Genomic DNA, 22,045 nt, shown 5'->3' with positions numbered 1-22,045 from the left:
CTGATGAAAAGCTTCCTAAGGAAGTGCTTCGAGACAAGACGTCTCTGTGCTGGTCTGTGTTAACTAATGAAAGCTTAATCACATTTGGAGAGCCAGTTTACAAAGCACGTGTCTAATTGAAATGCAGTGCTGATTATCACGACGGTATGCATATGTATTTGAAAACGAACAACAATTCTCAGAGCAACGCCTACCTAAGCCAATGATTATTCATGGACACCTGTCCTTAGAGAGACCATTCGGATTAAATCAAACTAAAAGGGGTCATTTGAATATGAAAGACATCTTCTACATCCTTAAGAAATGTGGCTATGTTCTTTTGAGACACAAAGGAGACACCCCTGTTGTTCGAGTAATATGAATATAGACGCTGGCTGAGTAAAGGGGCCTCCAGCCTCTGAGTTACACACACAACTGTGAATGAGCCGCAGCTCTGCTCTGTTGAATAAAGAATAGGTATTAATTTCCTAAGAGCAGCCCAAGCACAAAGCACATGGCTCAGTGCAGAAGGTTCATTTACAGTTTTCATCGAGGCTAAAACAGGCTGATAGAAAAACGGTTGTTTACAAATGCATTTGAATTGGATCTGTGAAGACTGAATAAATGTTTAGTCTGCACTGCAGCTCATTTTCTTTGCTCTACCTCTCAATGAGAACATATTGTCTGCTGCTTTTCAGTGTATTTTCCCTATTTATTCCTATATACTCTTCTGAATTTTTTTAGCCTTCTTGTAGCTCAAAGAATAAAGCGTCTGTAAAGGACAAAAGCTGCCAAATGCATGAATGTAAATATATATTATTCTTCTAAATCAGGTATTGTGTCTAACAATCAGTGCCACCATTTATTCTCAAGAAACATTATTATTAATAATTTATATCATATAATATATAGTAACAACAATCTTGATAAATCTCTAGTAATGTGGAAATAATAAAATATGAAAATAATAACATGAATAACATGAATAACACAACCAGAAATGCAATAATAGTTACCATTATTATGAATAAAAATAAGATAATGCTTTTATTGTTCAGTATAATTTTTTATTATTATTGTGTCAAAATGCAAAAACAAAGTAATAAAGTAAGATATTTTTAATAATAATAATAATAATAATAATGATCATTTTATAATGAGAATTTATTTAATATTAAATATTTTATTGAGTATAAATATACAGAGTTGAAATTATGCATAAATAACAAGAACAAATGATTGAATCTAATTATTATTATTATTAAACCGGTAATTATAAAAATGAAGATAATCATATTTTCATTGTTGCAGTATAAGGATTATTATTTGTTATTTTATCAAAATGCAAAAATAATAAAAAGTTTCACATTTTGTGTATTGAACACATAATATTTAATAATATTTTAGAATGAATAATCAAGCAATTAAAAAAAGGAGTTTCGCTCTTTTCTTTCTTTCTTTCTTTCTTTCTTTCAATTCAGTAATATTTGTTTGGTGATTTCATTTGTTTGATTGACTTCTTTAACAATTAACAACATAATCTGTGCAAAATTAAGGTCTAGGCTTTTTCCGTTCATCATGCATTGTAGATGTTTTGCACTGGTCTACATATCTTTAAAACCTCTCAGCTTACAGAAGAATTGAAATCCAAAATGCCTTGTTATGACACCTAGCTGAATGTTTACTCTAAAACATTCCAATGTCGTACCATCCCACAATTTTGGTGAGCTCACAAAGACTGTGAGAAGCCCAGCTTTAACCTTTCACTTTCAAAGTTAAAGGATTTTACTTCACCAAAGTCACATTTCTGTTTCCTGACCAAACACTTGTAAAACATGCATCGTCTATAGTAGCTTCATGCTCTTGAGGTTGTGAAAATCAAATACTGTGACAGATTTAATAAACATCCCTTCTATTCTCCTAATCGACATTAAAAGAGTGAAGATCTCAACAACCTTCAAGAGGCTCTCTTCATCCGTGCCTCCAGGGAGGTGGCAGAGAGAATACGTGTCTTCCAACACGCCAGTCTAACTGTTTACATAACTGCTCCACTCTGTTGACCAGAGTCCTTGCCTCGAGTGTAATACAGGAGGCCGTGAACACACGGTATGTTTATAGTAGAGGTTTTGTATGGGGGAGGCTGTATGAAGCGTGGTGTCCACACACAAGCTCTCTCCTTAAGATGGTGCTGATAGACACCGTCATCATCAGCCGCTCGTTGGTAAGCACTTGTCATCTCTAGGGGCTGTTATGGTTTTGGATATAACTAGTTATACTATATATTGGATATATAGTTATGGATATAACTATATCTAGTTATAGATCGGCTCTGAGAGGAAACTTGAGTTGAGAGCCATCAGGGCCGTTTAGTCCAGTGGAGCATGTTGATGATTATGGTAGGTCGTGGGCGCTCTAATGCGGGCCTCTGTCACTGCGACTTACATAATGACTCCTGCAGTCTCCAGCTGATAGCACAGGCATTTCGTTTCAGGGAAATAATGCTCACAGGAAGCCCAGGAAAAAGGGTGCAGTGCAATATAGTGAATGCTGGAGGAAGGAAGAAATGTAGATGTAATCTGGAGGTTTTCGAGATGAATGACGAAAAGAATCAAGAATTCAACAGCTGATTTGGGAGATGATACTGTTCTCAGTGTCTTTTGGGTAGAGACTGGTAACATAAGGAATTTAATGAATTTAATAATGTTTTCAGAAACAATGAAAGCCAATGGGGTCCAAAATAGGGGTGTTGCAATATATCGGTATTGACTGTGATATTTTAAAAGTGAAATATAGATTTTGTGTTAATAATACTATACATACAGTAATACTGTAACTATAACTAAATTGGAAATTAGTATTTGAAATTTGGAAACTGGTTGACACTCCAACCAGTTTCCAAATTAGTCAGTGTTGGTTTCGTAACACACTGGTTACTACCCATCATAAAACGGAAAAAAGATAAGAGTTTTTTGAATCCTGTAAAAAACAAAAACAAAACAAGTGTGATTTTTTCTTTTCTTTTTGGTATGCATTTGTATAGTTATTGGTCACAAACTCCACCTCCATACACATATTTTGAGTGTGATTCATTAGGCAAAAAAAAAAAAGAGAGAAAAAAAACACAGAATAAACAAAGTTAAAGATAAATTTTACTGATAGCATTTTTTTCCTCCCAGAATTTATATGGATATCGCAATAATATTGCTCTTGTCAATTCTTTTGGCCAGGATAATTGTGTAGTAAAAATCTGATATCGTGACAGCACTAGTCCAAAACAACAGTGGACTGCATTGTTTTTCAAAATATCTTCTTTTGTGTTTTAGAGAAGAAAGAAAGAGTCACAGGTTTGGAATGACATGAGAATGACATGAGGGTCATAAACTGTTTCTGCTCATATTTACAGATGTTCCAGAACGGTAACAGTTTTATTTGAATGGAAATGGTTCTAAATAAGAACTGGTTCTCAATTCTCAAAGCTACTTTTGAGAGTAGACTAGGCTATCAAATGTTAGTTGTCTCATTTGTCTTTCTCAGGCCTTTGCTTTTCATACCTGCCTGCTCTTTTTCTCTCCTGCTCCCTCCAAACACTGAGGCTCTTTGTGTCACTATATGCTGGGTTGGAATACTCCTCTTTGTCCAGCCCAGCATTCCTCACATATCTGTGTATCCTCTAGTCCAGAGAAGAGTGATCTAATCGAAACAGGAGGCAGTTATGGGGAGAGAAGCCATGCAGGCTGGCTCAGGTCCAGTGTCTCTTCTGTCTTTCTGTTTGGAAGTTAGTAGTCACATCTCTGTGCCTTTTGACTACCTAGAGAATGACATGGATAACACTGTGGGAAAGTGAATTGTGAACAGAAAGCATGACCCAGAGGCTCAACAGCACAAAACACTTGAAGCTGTATTGATCTGCAGTGGTATTAGCCAACAGAAATAGCCCTATCTTTTCCAAAGCAGGCTCTTTAAAACGTAACGTCTTCGTAGTCTGACTAACGTATGGAAGTTTAGCCTGCAATGAGGTATTTGGATACTATTAATTACTAGTTGAAGGTCCACACTAGTACAGGCTGGCATGGTTTATGCTAAAACCAGGTTTCCTCACCAATTGTGTCTTCCTCAGGCTCGGGGACCAGTTCTACAGGGAGGCCATTGAGCACTGTCGCAGCTACAATGCCCGCTTGTGTGCGGAGCGCAGCGTACGCATGCCCTTCCTGGACTCTCAGACGGGCGTAGCCCAGAACAACTGTTACATCTGGATGGAGAAGCGGCACCGAGGGCCAGGTAGCACGTTCTGCATTTACCTTTAAAATAACATTAACGTTAAAAAGATTCAGAATAAAAAGTTGACCAAAAAAATTAAATTATTTTATTAAGAACTTACCTTCATATTGTTACAAACCTGTATGCTGTTATTATTTTTTATTATTATACATTTTATTTATTTTTTTGTGGAAGAGAAAAATACATATTTGTTAAGAGTCTTCACAAAAAAAGTGGTATTTTTTTATACAGTGATTGTTCACAGTCTGTTAAAGGGGTCATATGACGATGCTATAACATCATTTTATTCTAATAACATTATTTTTGGTGTAATGCAATGTGTTTACACGGTTTAAGGTTCAAAAACCACATTATTTTCCACATACTGTACATTATTGTTGTTCCTCTCTGCCCCGCCTTTCTGAAACGCGTCGATTTTTACAAAGCTCATCGTTCAGAAAAGCGAGGTGTGCTTTATATTATATTATATTATATTATATTATATTATATTATATTATGTATAGCAAAACACATACAAGGCTTATATACAAATATAATAATTGTTATATAATAATATTATAAGACTTGTATACATTTATTAAAACGATAAATAAATAAGTGGTCCACCATACAGTAACTTTATGTGAGGAACTGACTGAAAGTTAAACTTGACAACTGTGTAAGTGAATGAATCACTCTTTTCAACAAAGTGAATGTTTAACAAGACTGATTTGTTTATGAATTCAATGACTGATCTGGTCACGGTGGTTTTTTAATTAACAGCTCAGTGGACGGTAGGATTATCACTGAATAAAGGGTTAAATTTCAGCCCGTTTCTGTTGAGAACTATTGAATGGTAAAATTGCAATTTTATGTTTTTTTTTTTTGGTGTGATTTTTTATTTATTCATTTATTTTGTGTGTGTGTGTGTTTTTGTGTTCTTGGAGCTTAACAGTCAGTCAGTCATATGAGATTGGGATGACACGACAGTGAGTAAAAGATTTTTTGGGTGAACTCTCCTTTTAATGAAGAGGAGCGGTGTTTTAACATATATCAGCAATATTTTACTTATATTGCATATGTGTTCATGTGCATTAAATGAACTACAAATTGGATGAAGGGGTTTGTAGGGTGCTGTCGTCTCAAGACACAGTCGTCTAACCAAATGTTTAAAATTGGTAAACTGCATCATGTCCAGTCGTTGTACAGTTTTTTTTTCTCACCACAGGCATTTGGATAAGTTGGACTTTGGCAGTGTACACTTCGATTTTAAAATCCACTTAAATTGCAGCTTGATTTAACGATAAAGACTGATGAATTTCATTTTAAAGCACAGAGAGTGCAATTAAACTATATGTGTTGGTGTGTGTTTATACAGCGTACAAGTGTTTAGGAAATTGTAAGTTTGTAACATGTTAAACAATGCATTGCTCTATTCAATGTAATGGGACAGAAGTATGTCTCTAGTCTTTCCACAGCATTCCTTTCCTTATTATCTAACCAAAACAGCCAATATCTAGACATACAGCTGCCAAAGGGAACAATATGCCTGCCGAGAACCGGACACAAATAGAGTCAGTGCCTCGCAACTAAAAGCTCCATAGCCACACCCTACACTTTGTGGTAGACCAGTGTTTATTGGATGTTATTTTATTCTGGGTTTTTTCTTGCTCTCAATTCCTCTATTTCGCCATTAAGAGACTGGATAGACGAGTAACTAAGACCATGTACCCCACAGATCTATGTAACTGCACAGAACATAATGTTACAGGAGTTACAATCAGAGAGAATGGCCCTGTGAAAACCCCTGAGGCCAGCATTTTCATTTAAGATGTTTTATTCAAGTTCTTGTGTCTAAAGCTCTATCCAGATAAGACTAGTTTTGTGTTTCTCAGAGTGATGCCTGCAAGTGAAAATTGACATTTATATACACTGTTCTTCAAAAGTTTGGGATCAGTAAGATTTATTTTTTTTAAAGAAATCAATTATTTTATTCAGCAAAATTGACAGTGAAGACATTTATAATGTCACAAAACATTCCTATTTCAAATAAATGCTTTTCATTTGAACTTTCTATTCGCCAAAGAATCAGAAAAAAAAAAATATTAAGCAGTAACTGCTTTTAACATTTATATAAATAAGAAATGTTTTTTGTTGTTGTTATGTTATCTGGAGTAATGGCTACTAAAAATTAAGATTTGCCTTCACCTAAATAAATTAAATTTTGAAATATACTAAAATAGAAAACAGTTATTATAAGTTGTAATATTATTTCACAATAATTACGTTTTTACTATATTTTTATAAAAAAAATGCAGCCTTGTTGATCATAAGAGACTTCTTTTAAAAAAAATGTTAATTTCTGCCGTTTTTTTTTAAATAATTTTCTTCAACCTAAGAGCACTTGACATCTCATAACATTCACATCCAGACAATAGATTCTAATCCAAACTGGTATATGAAATTACACATATCCTCCATTATTAATTTCAACCTAAACATTGTCTACAAAAATAATCCCATCCAAATAGGGCTTATATGAAGAATGTGTGAAAGAGCCAATTCAAGCCGTGCTACTACTGTCTGATTGCAGGGTTGGCAGCAGGTCAGATGTACACCTACCCAGCGCGTTGCTGGAGAAAGAAGAGGCGACTTCACCCGCCACTTGACCCCCAGCTTCGCCTTTGTGAACTTCGACTCGGTGAGATCATGGTTGTGGCTAATTGTGTGATTTCTCTCAAGCTTACATTTTGGTTTTGAATTCTTTCTTGCTGCTCTTTTCTCTCTCCATCCGTGCTTCTTTGCTGTAAGGTCATTCAGAGGCTGTAGAACTGGCCCATCTGGGTCTCATTATCCTTCTCTGTGTCTGTGTGTGCCCTGACCGGGCCCCTTTAATCATTTGGCCATGCAGCATTAGAATGTAAGTCTTGGGGACTGATGGAGGGCTACAGAAGGGCTTGAAGAACTCGATAAAGGCACATAAAGGCCTGTCTGTGTCAACAAGAAAGCCACTGTATTATTTTCTTAGCTGTCACTGGAAATACAATAGCAGTAAAGCAATATAAGAACCCCTGACCTTCACTTGGAGCTCAGCCAGCATGAGTTCAGCAAAAACAGTGAATAAAACTGATTCAGGCCTTAAGTAAAGTGTGATTGCTTTCCAATAACGCAGATATCAGAAGAAGGATTTGAATGACAAAATAACTCCTACCAAGTGTCATGCAGGATCCGCAATTAACCCCTCAAAAGCTCACCTCAAGTCACACGACTGCTCTCCTGAGCCATTCAGACATTTTAATGAATTTTGATGAATATTTAAGATGCATTGTAGTCTACTCTTAGGGATAGTTCATGCACAAATGAAGGTTTTGTCATTATTTACTCACCCTCATTGCTGTATGACTCTCTTTCTTCTGTGTCCTTCTTCTGAAATTTTGAAGAATATACACTTAACGTGTGAATGTTTGGGGTCGCTAAGATATTTTCATGTTTTTGAAAGTCTTTTATGCTAACAGAGGCTGTATGTATTTGCTTAAAAATACAGTTAAAAACAGTAATATTATGAAATATTATTACAATTGAAAAGAAATGTTTTCTATTTTAATATAGTTTAAAATATAATTTGTTCCTGTAATGGCACAGTTGAATTTTCAGCAGTCATTACTCCAGTCTTCAGTGTCAAATAATCCTTTTGAAATCATTCTTCTAATGTGTGCTCAAAAAGCTTTTTTATTATCATTTTCAACAGTTAATATTTTTGTGGAAACCATGATAGATATTTTTCAGGATTCTTTGATGAGTAGAACGTTAAAAAGAACAGCATTTATTTGAAATACAATATCTTTTGTAACATTATAAATGTCTTTACTGTCACGTTTGATCAATTTAATGCATCCTTGCTGAATAAAAGCATTGATTTTTTTTTAAAAGAAAAAAAAAAAGTACTGACCCCAAACCGCAGTTATCGGGACTGGAGCTTAAATTCAAGATGTAAAAACAGCATAAAAGTAGTCTCTGCACTAAACGCCATGTTGCACAGAAGAAAGTCAGTTAAACGGCTTTGGAGCAACATGAATATAAGTAAATAACATAATTTTTGAGTGAACTAGCCCTTTAAGTTATGTGTTTTCCAGAGTCCTGGAATCGTATATTTACACTATAACGAGGCATAATTCTGCTCTGTTACAGCAGGACATGGTTCCTACGCTTCCTGTCTGAAATGTGTTTGTGTTGTACATTTCTGGGTGCTCAGCCACTGTAAACAGGTTTGGTGTCCAATATCCCATCCAAGCCTTGTTCATAACGACAAGCAAGCAAGCTCAATTCCAATGTAAATCTTCATATGCTGTCTTTTTCTCCACGGCAGATATGGCATGTAGAACAGCCTCTAATTCAATAAACTGATTCAATCAGGCTGTTTTGTCTGCTATATAATCACGCCACTATGACAACACCAAATAGCTGCATCTCAGTAAACTGATATATTCATTATGCCCTACAGCTGCCATGTGAAATGGACTCCTCAGAGTGATCTTGCTAAATTCTTAATTAAAAGCAGTACGTAGTCTTTCCAGTCAGCGCATGCCTTTTCGGTGCCAATCTTGTGATTTAATGGCATGCATAAATATTGCAGTGCTGTATTATATTGCGATGATTAAGACCTTATGATTTGTGTCTGTAGACATCAACCTCTCTTAGCCTCTTGTTCATGATTGGCGGCTGAAAACGGGGGATGGGCGGCTGCAATCAGCCCCTGACTGGCAGTCTGCGCTATTTTCAGCTCCTCTCCCAGGGGAAGAGTGTGTCTCGGCTCAATCAGACACAAAGAGAATAAAGACAAGGACAGAGATTCATAAAAACATGCTCAATCATGTACACACATACTGAGTAGGAGCATCTTACAGCAAACACATGATATGGCCATCAGAAACCACAGCTTCTGGGAACACTTTAACTCCACCGATGCAGATTATAGATCAGAAAACAATTCAAATGTTATGACAGACCTAAGGGTGTGTTTTAATCCACTTCTTAGTTTACCAATAAGTGCACTTCTCAGAGAGTCATCCATTTCTAAGGCTTTCCATTGTCAAAATGGTTCCACTGCACTGAAACGTTCACTCCCTACCCAGAATGCACGGTAACAACCAGTGAACATCAGATGTTCCTCATGTGCTGTAAAGACAAAGAAGACCAAAAAAAAATGTATAAAGAAATTAATATATTTATTAGGCCAGCAATAAATACAGTATCAATGTTACAAAAATTATATTTGTAATATGTAATATTATATATGTAAATTGTCCAGAATTTAAATGGAAATGATTTAATGATTGTGGTAATTGAACATTGGCTAATGAATGATGACGTCAATATAATTAGTGATTTGAAAAGTGGGTGGAGGGATTGAATTGCTTTACACACTGAGGAAGGCTTTGAGCCGAAACGTTTGTGTCTTTTCCCATCAGAAATGAATGTAAAATAAAAGAAAAAAGAAGATTGTTCTTGTGAGTGCGGATCATAATTTCCTATACAAAAATTATATTTCAAATAAACACTGTTCTTTTGCACGTCCTATTCATTAAAGAATCTTAAGAATATCACAGTTTCCTCAAACATATTAAGCAGAACAACTGTTTTCAATGATGATAATAATAAGACATTTTCTGAAGACTGATGTAATGGCTGCTAAAAATTCAACTTTGCCATCATAAGAATATATTACATTTGAAAATATATTGAAATAGAAAACAGTTATTTTCAATTGTAATAATAATTCACATTATTACTGATTTACTGTATTGGTAATAAAAAAAATGCTGCCCTCTTAAATTTGTTCAAAAACAACAACAACAAAAATCTTACTGTCCCCAAAACGTTTTAACAGTAGTAGCCTATATGCATATTTTTTCCTAAGGTACTACTGATATTTATATTGTATATTATTGTAAGTATTTTGTCTCTTGCTTTATTAGAATTGTTTTATGTTTGAAAGGTAATATATGTATACATAATCAGTTTTGCTTGATTAACAAAAATGCAAGACAAGCACATACTTCATAATGGCACTGTGCATTTAAACAGCTAACAACAAATGCATGATGCATATCCTCTTTATTTTCCTTATTCATAAGAAAATAGCTTACTTCCATGTTGCAAAATAAGATGGATATAGCAATGTTGAAAATATCAGATTCAGCTATGTTTGAATGCATGATCTTGCTGTTATGCCATATGTAAATGAGTCACAAATGTCCAAATACTTAGTGGATCCAGACCATTGCTAGTGCTCGATAGTAATTTTATGATATACCAATTCACATCATAAAGATATAGGGAGGGAAATGAGACACAGCTTTCTCCCGCCTTCTCCTCCATACACACACATCCTCCATTTTATCTTCAGCACCTGGAGCTTCTCACCTTTAATGAGCCTTGAAAAGCTATCCACCCTATAAAAACATATTGATGGCTGGTGTGTCCAAGAAATCTACCCAAATTTATGGTGGAAAGCACACACACACACACACACACACAAAATCTGTCTGCCTGTGTGAAACCGATGCCTTCATGAAGTGACTTCAGAAAAGTGATTCAATGCACTGTCTCTCTATCTGATTGTACCTCTTATTTACAGTAGATATACAGTGGGGTCCATAATCTGGGAAAAAATCTGGAATTTTAATCTGAGGTTTTATTTAAACCTGGAAATAATAAGAAACCTATAGAAACACAGAAATACCACATACTAAGTAATGTATTACAATTTTTTCAACACACATTTTCACAAAATATTATGCAAGTAATATAATTTGCCTCAGACTATTGGACCTCATTTTTATGGACGAGAGGTTCAAAGAAGTTGCTTCTACTGGCTGTTTACCAGACATTCTCATTTTCTACTTCTTTCGTCTTTATGTTCAGAGGCTGAGCTGATGGCCAAGAGAGAAGCCCCAGCGACGGAGGCCACGGCCCTGGAGGCACTGTTACGAGGTGATGGGATCTTGGACAAGAGGAACAATAACTCCAAAGAGGAAGAAACACTACTGGAAATCCAGGTATCACATCCAGCTCCAGTTGGTTTGGACATGCACGATAATGTATTAAGAGTCAGTGTCAGACTTACAGAATGGTTTTCAATCGCTGGGTCACGAACCAAAAATAAAAAAAAACAATAATATACAAATAATAAAATGTGACCCTTTACCACAAAACCAGTCATAAGTAGCACGGGTATATTTGTAGCAATAGCCAAAAATACATTGTATGGGTCAAAATTATTGATTTTTCTTTTATGCCAAAAGTCATTAGGACATTAAGTAAAGACCATGTTCCATGAAGATATTTTGTAAATTTCCTACCGTAAATATATCAAAACTTAATTTTTGATTAGTAATATGCATTGCTAAGAATTTCATTTGGACAACTTTAAAGGCGATTTTCTCACCCTCAGATTCCAGATATTCACATAGTTGTATCTTGTCCGAATATTGTCCTATCCTAACAAACCATACATCAATGGAAAGCTTATTTATTCAGCTTTCAGATTATGTACAAATCTCAATTTTGACAAATTGACACTTAAGACTGGTTTTGTGGTCCAGGGTCACAAATGTAACTAACTATATAATCATGAATAATTAGGACTTTTCAGGCAAAATAAATAGGCCTATCAGCTTTTAAAAGTGTAAAATACCTCCAACTTCCCTTTTGTTGTGTAGAACTCTACAGTGTTTTGGTGAAAATACATTTCATTCATTTGGTAAAATGGCTAATACTAATCAATAAATTGGCTGTTGTTAATGTGCATCGAAGACTGAAACGGAAGAGAAGAAATAGTTGAATAAAGTCGTTATTTTTGTTCTCTTTTGCGCACAAAATGTATTCTCGTAGCTCGAAAATATCTAATCGATTTTGGAATGACATGAGGGTGTGTAATGACAGAATTTTCATTTTTGGGTAAACTATGCCTTTAATGCTTGATATAAATATATTTCAGTTACTTTTGTTTGATAAATAATCATTTTGGTTTTGGTTGGTGTGCCACTTGACATCTAATGTAAAAATATATCATAAAACTTGCATGGGGAAACCGTACCTCTCAAACTTCTAGCACCATGGAAAGTTTCTTTACTAGCTGCATTACTGTATGGTTCAAAAATACTACCAAACCCAACAGAGATGCTTTGCAAAGTTTTAAGGTGATGGCACAGAGCATTTTAAGATGCAATCTTCCATCAGTCAGCGATATCCACCATTCACTGTCGCTGTAAAGCCCAATCCATCATCTGAGACCCCATCCACCCCAGCCGCAAGCTGTTTTGCTTCCTACCTTCTGGCAAACAATACCGCATTATTAGGGCAAGGTCCACTAGACTCGAAAAAATACAAACTGCAGCATGCTTTCTACACAATGCACTTCACATTACTATATATTTTCACAATATCACACAAGCAAGAGAGATGTTGTACCCAAATATTATATTCAAGAAAATGCACGACTGCGAGTATAATCTTGTTTTCATACAATAGTTGAATAGAAGTTAATATTAAGTTAACTTGCATTTTAAACCCAATTGTGCCAGTTACATTATCTGTTTATGCTTTCAAGCAAAGCCACAGGAGAAGCAACACACAGTAGGTGCTGTTTCATTCCTGAATGAATCAGCATCTTTGAATGAATCGGTTGAATGAATAATTCAATGACCCACTTATAAAAAAAAAATCACTTTTACTGTTTCTTATACTATGTTGCCACGAAATGCCAGCGTTTTAAGGACCCCATTGACCATATATGGCAATAAATTTCTCCGCTCTCTCTATATGCACACTATTGTCTTTTCTTGTGCAGTGCATTGATCTTAGTCATCTAATCGCTTACCCCAACTTTCTTCATTCTCTGCAGAGGGTGCTTGAGGCAGATGAAAATGGGGATGGTTTCCATGACGATGAAGATTTTGAAGTGGACACACCAAAGAGGAAGCATCGAAACAAAGGCAGGGTGAGTGATGAGCATGACTCCTCAAAGTCTGTGGATGGTGTGAAGGAAAAAAGGCAAGTGAGAGCAAGAAAAAGAGACAGCTTGAGACAGGACGGACTGACACGGGAGAGGGAAATAAAACATGAAAAAGAAAAACTTGTGTTGATCTCTCTGACTTATGGTGTGTGCAGAGACTAAGAAAAGATGAATGAGAAATGATCTAAACAAAAAGAAAGTGATTATATAATGTCTGTTATTTAGGGTCGAGGCTCTGGGCGCAGGCGAACAGAAGCAGTGGCCAACGACGATCAGGATAAACCCTACGTGTGTGACAGTAAGTGTCAATTTCATTGCTTTCATATGCAACCTTTGTGCCTTAAAGTCTAAGCAACTTGAAATAGATATATCATTTTGTATACATTTGAACTGCAGAGAAAGAGAAAAAATAATTAGGAAAAAAATAATCTGTTACCTAATTTGGCATTATGTATTTGTGTCCAAAAGTCTGAGGCTTTTCAAAAACTGATTTTTTTTACTTATAAAAAAAAAAAATTGAATTCAGAGGAAATTTAAAAAAATGAATGAATTAGAAATATTTACAATTAATCAAATGAGCAAACTTCTGACATTCTTTACCTTTTTTCACTTAAATTAATTGAAATGCAGATAATGAGACCCTAGAGGATTTTTGGACCCCACTGAATATTAGTATAAATTAGTATGTTTATAATTGTAGTGTTTATTTTTTATTCCACACTGCTGTCAAATAAAATAATGAATGTTTATTGTCTCTGACCTCTGTTTTAATCATGGGATTTGAACTATTTTGCATATACTGTTGTTGACTGTCCTACTTTGAGTCCTAAAAAATATCTTTCATTTTTTTCATATGGTATCTGCCTGTGTTTCTCATCTTGGCATGGTGGCCTGTTATAATATCAAAAGCATGTGACTACCCGAGGAGATACTAGAGCTACTTTGGGTTCCAGAGGCCTCTTTGAATGTAACTTACTTCCTGTATTTTTTTTTCTGTCTCCTCTTTTGCTTTGTGTCTCCTCTGTTTCAGACAGATACAAACAAAAGCATAACTCAAAAACCACTGACTCAGGTATTCAGCCATGTTGCCATCTTCCTCTTGTTCGGACATGTGGGCTATGCTAATGACAAGGCTAAACACTTAATGCTCATGGCGGGGAGGAATTATTAACATAAATTGTCTGGTTCGGTCTTTTCTCTGTAGCTGCTGCTAATATTTCATGCTGCTTGGCCAAAGCTATCACACATGGCTAACAACATCACTGCTAAAATACCAAAGATTGAACATGTAGCCTTTTCATTGCCGCATCTACAGTAGATTGCAGGTCCTGTTCTAGGTCAAATCTGCTGCATTGCTGGAATGATTGACTCTGGATGTGCACTTTGCTGAAATGAATTGCATGTAGTTGCTTCCCTTTTCCATACTATACGTTCTGCTTTAATAATTCCTGTGTCCATCTATATGATTCAGCAGTCTGTACAAAATAACATCTGTTACATCAAATATATACTAGTAAAGTAAATTTTCCACAGAATACCATGAATACCATTTTAACTAATATGATTATAGTAATTTAGAATCACATTAAATGAAGACATATTACTGACCAATAAAATCTCACTACCCCTTGAAAAGTAGTACATGCTAAAGTACATTTTTAGCATACTTTTTAAATAATATACTTTACTTGAGAAATGAATGTTAAATGTAGGACATACGTAAATTGTATTTTAATTGCAATTAAAATAAATATGCATTATAGTTTCATAATTTTATATGCTTAAAATGTGTACTTTAGTATGTTCGTCAGCACATAAAACTAAGTGTACTTTTTTAGAGCATGACAAAAATGATAAAACAAAGATTTAAAATGTACTTAAAAGTAAAACTTGATTTGAAAATTACAAAATGCTCTTTTTAAGTGTGTTAAGAAACAGTCATGAAGGTGTACCCTCTTTAAGTACACTTAAAGGCACAATATGCAAGATTTTTTTATTAAAATATCCAAATCCACTCATCAGCTCGTTAGTAGAGACTGCAAGAACTAAATTGGGTGTGTCTGATTAGGGAGACATACAAAATGTGCAGGGCAGGGGGTCCTCCAGGACAGGTTTGGGAAGCACTGATCTAGTATGATAAAACAACGCTGCTTTTTTCCCCCACATACGCACGACCGGAAGGAGCGGAAATGGTCGACTGTGGCATAATAAAAGCTCCGCTGCTTTCGAGCCGTGTGTCACGCTCGTTCAGCGGCCTCGTTTCGCTTCGACGGCTTTCAGCCTCACCCTGCTTTTTTCTACTATGCTAATAAATCATTAGCTCATCCATGAACATGATTTCTGCCCGAGTCCCGTCGGATTGCGTCGGCTGTGGGGATGAAGACGACAACTCCCATGATTCCACACTCAGTAACGGCGTCATCAAACTACACCTTTGTTTCTTGTTTGTTTTGAATACGCACCCTCTAGCGGCGAAAAATTACATATTGTGCCTTTAAGTGGCCTTTTATTATATTAATATTTTATTATCTACAAGCACAGTTTTTACAAACTTTTAAGATTTGAAGTACACTACAAGTAGACATTTACTACAGTTAGGCCCACTATGGTTGGATACTTAGTGCTCCTTTAAGCATAAATGTACCAATGAAACTTAAAGACAACACAAAAACAGCATCTAAAAGTATTTAACTGTAATAGTTTACTTTAGAGTAAAATAGACGATCATCAAGACAAAATGTGGGGCGGGACTTATCTTATCCCACTGAAATTTGATTGGAAAGACCTATTTTTCTTTAAAATCAAAATAAATTTCATGTTGTCTTTAAGGTAATGTGTAAAATATTTTGAAAATTACTTAAAAATCCTTATGACATTAAATCTAAATAAGTTTAGTTAATGTCACTGTTCAGGGTGCCTCATTGAGTGTTGTCCCGTCATTTTCGGCAGCTCGTGACCTGGGAAATCAGCGCTGATCTTGCGGCAGGGGTGCACAGATCACAAGCTGTTTCTCCTTTACCTGTCGCTTGTTCCGCTCTTCCTTTATAACTTCTGCTTTCTTGTCCTTCCTTGTGAGTAGATTGTTTGGTGTGTTCCGTGTTCACGTTGTTATCAGTGCTTTTATTCAAGCACTTCCCTTGTTTCACTGTACCCCAGGACACTTAGTGAGGAGAGACAGCCGCTCATTGCCTCGCTATCTCTCTGGTCACCTGTCCTGTGCGAATGCTGGGTCTGGGACAGCTTCCACAGCCTGTGAGGTCCGCATTACTCTGCCGGCTGGCTCTGGAGTCCCCAAGGACTAGTTTGCTGTTTTTGTGATTGTTCTATTGTTTTGGTTTTGCCTTGTGAGAAATAAATCTCTGTTTTTCACCTACTTCTCTGCATTTGAGTCCTCTTTTATCCTGGGGACCTGACAGAATCTACTCACCATGTCATGGACACAGCAGAGGAGACAGAGTTGCACCGAGCCCTTGTGCAGCAGGGTGCTCTTCTGGGTCGGCAACAGGATGAACTCGCGGCTTCTCGCCGTGCCTACGCCGAGATCTCTCTCCAGCTCAACCAGCTGGCAGAGTGGCTTGATCAGCTGCAGACTAACCCTCACGCTGCCCGAGTTGTAACACCTTCTCCCGACCCCGATGGAGCCGTTCTCCGTCATGCTGAGCCGCGGCTCAATCCTCCTGCTCCATACTCGGGTGAGCCTAACACATGTTGCTCCTTCTTATCCCAATGCTCTCTGACTTTCTCGCTCCAGCCTTCCTGTTTTCCCACGGAGCAGTCCAAGGTGGCATTTACATCACGCTCTTGGTGGGTCAAGCGAGAGAGTGGGGAACGGCTATGTGGGATAACAAACATCACTGCTGTTCTTCGTTTGAGAGTTTCTTGGAGGAGCTACGCAAGGTTTTCGATCACTCTGCTCGAGGAACCGAGGCGGCACAAGCTTTGTTGCTGCTACAGCAGGGAGAGCAATCGGTATCCGGGTACTCTATTGAGTTTTGTATGCTCGCCTCGTCCTGTGGCTGGAATGCTAAGGCGTTCTGGGACCATTTTCTCCATGGTCTGGCCGAATACATCAAGGATGAGATCTATTCTCTCAAACTGCCCTCTAACCTGGATGATTTGATCGACCTTGCTCTCCGTTCTCGACGTCGGAGGAGCGTGTTTCCTCCTGAGCCCGTCACTAGAGCTGCGTGAGGAGCAGCGAGTGACACGCCTTCCCAAAGTCTCGTTTTCCCGGAGGAGGAGCCAATGTAGGTCGGGAGAGCATGGCTGACTGTAAGGGAGCGACGTTATCGCCTGGACAATCAACTGTGTCTCTACATCGGGGAATCAGGTCATGTGGCAGTTTCGTACCCGGCAGCGAGGCGGTGCTCACCCCTCAAGGGAGCGCGTACGGTGAGCGTCACTAGTACTTGACTGCCCTCTGGTGGTCGTTCTGAGTTCCAAGTCTCATTACTGTTTTTAATGGGACTGCTCATCAGGTGTCTGCATTGATCGACTCTGGAGCGGAGGACGATTTCATGGATTCCGGGATGGCCACATGCTTGGGAATTTCGTCTGTTGCCCTGGCCGAGCCTATATCGGCTAGAACACTTTGCAGCACCCTTCTCACCAGTATTACCCGTGCCACTAAGTTTGTCACACACACACTTTCCGGCAATCATGCTGAGGAGATCCGGTTCCTCTTCATCCACTCGCCCACCACTACAGTGGTTTTGGGACACACCTGGCTGGTCAAGCATAACCCCCACATTGACTGGGCTCTTAACTCTGTTTTGGCTTGGAGCCTCTTCTGTTTAGCTCAATGTTTGGGTGCTGCATTTTCCCCCGTAATGCAGGAGGAGCCAGCTTACCATTACTTGAGAGCGGTTTTCAGTAAGTCCCGAGCTTCATCTCTGCCTCCGCACTGCCCGTACGACTGTGCGATAGACCTGTTGCCTGGCACTTCTCCGCCTAAGGGGCGCCTTTACTCTCTGTCCGGACCTGAGAGGGAGGCCATGGAGAGGTATATTCATGATTCTCAGGTAGCAGGCATTATCCGTCCCTCTTCCTCTCCAGCTGGATGGTTCGCTGCGCCCCTGTATAGACTATCGGGGGTTGAATGACATCACGATGAAGAATCATTATCCTTTGCCGTTGATGTCATCGGCCTTCGAGCTATTGCAGGGGGCAACCATCTTTACAAAGTTTTACCTCCGCAATGCGTATCACCTAGTTCGGATTAGGGAGGGGGACGAATGGAAGACCGCCTTTTAGGGCTGGGCAAAAAAATCAAATGCGATTTTCATGCAAATCTCGTCAGTAAAGCCGCTTCTGGCGATTAGTAGTAAATCTCCAGCACGTGCTTTCAGATGGAGCGGCATTTACTACACAGAACTGTAGATCACTGACAAGCTACACAAAATCGCATTCAAAATTGCAGGCGATTCATTCTGAACTTCAGCTAGGTCGCCCTTCCTCTGACTGATCTCACCTCCACTAGGAAGCGTTACTGTTGGTCGTTGCAGGCTTATACTGTATGGCGGCTGATCGATGTGAGGCGTAGGGGTAGAGGTCACCAATACCTGGTAGACTGGGTGGGGCTATGGTCCGGAGGAGAGATGCTGGGTTCCGGTTCGCAACATTCTGGATCGCGCTTTCATCGGCCAATTCCATCAGCGTCATGGTGAGTCCTCTGGGGACGCCAGGAGGCATCCCTGAAGGGGAGGGTACTGTCACGGTTCAGGGTGCCTCATTAGCTCCCCCTGCTGTCTGTGTTGTCCTGTCACTTTCGGCAGCTTGTGACCTGGGTAATCAGCGCTGATCTTGCGGCAGGGGTGCACAGATCACGAGCTGTTTCTCCCTCACCTGTCGCTTGTTCCCCTCTTCCTTTATAACCTCTGCTTTCTTGTCCTTCCTTCTGAGTAGATTGTTTGGTGTGTTCCATGTTCACGATGTTATCAGTGCTTTTATTCAAGCACTTACCTTGTTTCACTGTACCCCAGGACACCTAGTGAGGAGAGACAGCCGCTCGTTGCCTCGCTATCTCTCTGGTCGCCTGTCCTGTGCAAACACTGGGTCTGGGACTAGCTTCCACAGCCTGTGAGGTCTGCATTACTCTGCCGGCCAGCTCTGGAGTCTCCAAGGACTAGTTCGCTGTTTTTGTGATTGTTCTATTGTTTTGGTTTTGCCTTGTGAGAAATAAATCTCTGTTTTTCACCTACTTCTCTGCATTTGAGTCCTCTGTTATCCCGGGGACCGGACAGCTAGTTGAGATCTTCTTCAAATACTGTACACATGGTTTCCTTGGTTTGTCCATCCTTTTTTATAGATTTGTAGTGAGAGAATTTATTACTGTGAAAATATTGTGCTTACCTTGCTGGTATTGCAGTCTGCAACCCACAGATGCTTGACATGTTTACTGCATCCACCTGTAGAGAGAAACAAATCTTTTCTGTGCTGAGCTTTAAATAATATGACAACCTAAACCAACATGTTCAATAAAAGCAATTCATTTGTATACTGTATCCAACACTATGTGATATATCCCATGTCTGTAATCTAATAGGCCAACTGGCATTAACGTGTTTTCAGTGATCGAATCACAGTTGGATAGCATTTGACCACATTAAAAGCTACATAATTGCACCCAAGACATACAGTGTCAGTGATGGATTCTGACCGCATTCAACAGAGGTGTTATTTAATATATAAGTAATATTCATAGTTTTGCTCTGAGGGGGTCACATTACCAATTACACTTTGTGAATTCCTACAATTTACAGGTACAGTCAGTGCAGAGCACTTGCTACGATGCCTAGCAACACCTGTACGTGTTCATGACGACACACTGTGTGGTTGCAGTGCTAATACTGTGCCTTAAACACCGTTCTTACACACCGCATATCTCTCTCACTGGCTGAGAACATGCAACGTAGATTTTGTGATAGCGCTTTGACTTCACAGCTAGCTGCTTTGTGAATTCCTTAGATGTGTGTTAGATCCCAGCTTGATTATTAGAATAACTTATTTGAGACTAAAGAAGTTTTTGCCAGTAAAATGAATTTCATCATGACTAATGTTCTTTACCATAGTTTGCGGGAAGCGTTACAAAAACCGCCCTGGATTAAGCTACCATTACACCCATACTCACCTTGCTGAAGAGGAGGGTGAGGAAGAACGAGAAACTGAAATCCCCCAATCTCCTCCTGTCCACCACGAGAATCACAAACGTAAGTTAATATTCATTTGAATTGTAAAATAAGTGTTTTAATATCTAGGACTCTGTTCCAACACTGGGTTAAACATTTTATGAATGTTGTGTTTATTGTGGGTTACTTTTTGTGTTGTGCCTGTTTTCTAATTGCATTTTAATAACATTATTGTGAACAATTCATTCATTCATATGTTTTATTTAAACAACTTTAGTATAGGGACCAGTTCTCACTATTAACAAGTTGCTTATTAGCATGCATATTATTAACATATTGGCTGTTTATTAGTACTTATAAAGCACATATTCTGCATTCTGATTCTCATAATTTTTCAATTAAAAAAATGTAATACCTCGATCTTCCAATAAAACGCCAGACTTTTTTCTGGTGGGGTTTACCAGATATTGTTTAGTCCGCTTAAACTCTGCCCCTTTTCAGATCTGTCTTCATTCAATCAACAACCGATGGATTGAATTCTGTTCTTTTTCGATAATCCATTTCACTCAGTTGTATGTTACAATATGAAGAAATAATCTGTTGCTACTTATGCTACATAGCGACTTTAAACATGGTAAAATAATTGTAACACAAATTATTTCTATAGTTTACATCCCAGTGTGAATTTTAGCATAACTATAGTTAGTAGCATTCGCTCTATTCCAAACATTAGTGAGCTGCCTCAACATATTCAATATAAATATTCTAATTGATATTATTTAGTATTCAATAAGCAAATAAATACATAGCACACACAAATGTTTCTATTTATATTCTTTAATACTACAGTGTGCATGATGTTACACTTTTAGGATGTCTAAAATAATAAAAGTAATACTTTCTTAGTTTGCTAGGGTTTGGAATAGGCCACTGTTCTTCTATGTTCTCTTCCCCTTTTCAATTTGTACTATTTTTTACAGCACAGAAAGGGCCTGATGGCACGATCATCCCTAATGACTACTGTGACTTCTGTCTGGGAGACTCAGGCTCTAACAGGAAGACAGGCCAGGCTGAGGAGCTGGTTTCCTGTTCAGACTGTGGCCGCTCTGGTGAGTCCCTTCACATCACTGTATTCTCTATTACTCACAGTTACAGTATCTGCCCATGTTAGATCAAGAAGGGTAGTTTCACCTCCATCTTGTTTTAATTTCACTCTGAGGGAGATGTTTAATGTGGCATAGCCAATAATAATCTGGTTGAAATTATAAAAAGAACGATTTTTTTTAAATGAATTGCCAGATGTAGTCAGTAAAAGTATTCAGAGATTTCTCTCTCTCTCTCTCTCTGTAATCAATGTAAGAGTCTGTGGTGCTCTAAAATGGGCCAGATTACAGTATCTGTATTTCAGGTCAATGTAGAGCTGCACGATTAATCGGTAAAAGATCGCGATCTCGATTCAGACAACCACATGATCTCATTTCTAAATGACAACGATTCTCCCATGTCTATTAAACCTTTGACAAAGTCTTACTGGATCATTCAAATCTGCGTTCGCACTGCCGCTGACACACAGAGAGCAGTTACCATGTTTGGTTAAGAAACAGCTTCACAAACAGTCTTTTCAACTACACAGTATTATTTCTGTCATACAGTCATTCATATTATC

General features: G+C 38.0%; 1 protein-coding gene across 5 annotated transcripts in view; it reads left to right on the top strand.

Annotated features, from left to right (window-relative positions):
* dpf3 (double PHD fingers 3) overlaps positions 1-22,045 on the top strand; it is a 39,402-nt gene that overhangs the window by 4,688 nt on the left and 12,669 nt on the right. For 3 of the 5 annotated variants that reach the window (XR_001637700.1, XM_016529268.1, XM_016529270.1), the window contains exons 2-9: positions 4,097-4,257; positions 6,830-6,937; positions 11,161-11,294; positions 13,142-13,237; positions 13,478-13,550; positions 14,283-14,324; positions 20,323-20,460; positions 21,360-21,488. Coding sequence is in view for 4 of the 5 variants with exons in the window: in XM_016529268.1 (XP_016384754.1) it covers positions 4,097-4,257; positions 6,830-6,937; positions 11,161-11,294; positions 13,142-13,237; positions 13,478-13,550; positions 14,283-14,324; positions 20,323-20,460; positions 21,360-21,488 (881 nt within the window). In the remaining variant the exon portion in view is untranslated. The remainder of the gene's footprint in view (positions 1-4,096; positions 4,258-6,829; positions 6,938-11,160; positions 11,295-13,141; positions 13,238-13,477; positions 13,551-14,282; positions 14,325-20,322; positions 20,461-21,359; positions 21,489-22,045) is intronic. The other 2 variants (XM_016529269.1, XM_016529271.1) reach the window with 1 other exon arrangement.

Source organism: Sinocyclocheilus rhinocerous, unplaced genomic scaffold (genome assembly GCF_001515625.1).
Source record: "Sinocyclocheilus rhinocerous isolate Xijiao unplaced genomic scaffold, SAMN03320098_v1.1 scaffold271, whole genome shotgun sequence".
NCBI classification, from domain to species: domain Eukaryota; kingdom Metazoa; phylum Chordata; class Actinopteri; order Cypriniformes; family Cyprinidae; genus Sinocyclocheilus; species Sinocyclocheilus rhinocerous.
Note: the sequence above shows the minus strand (reverse complement) of the source record. Positions and strands in the feature narration are given on the sequence as shown.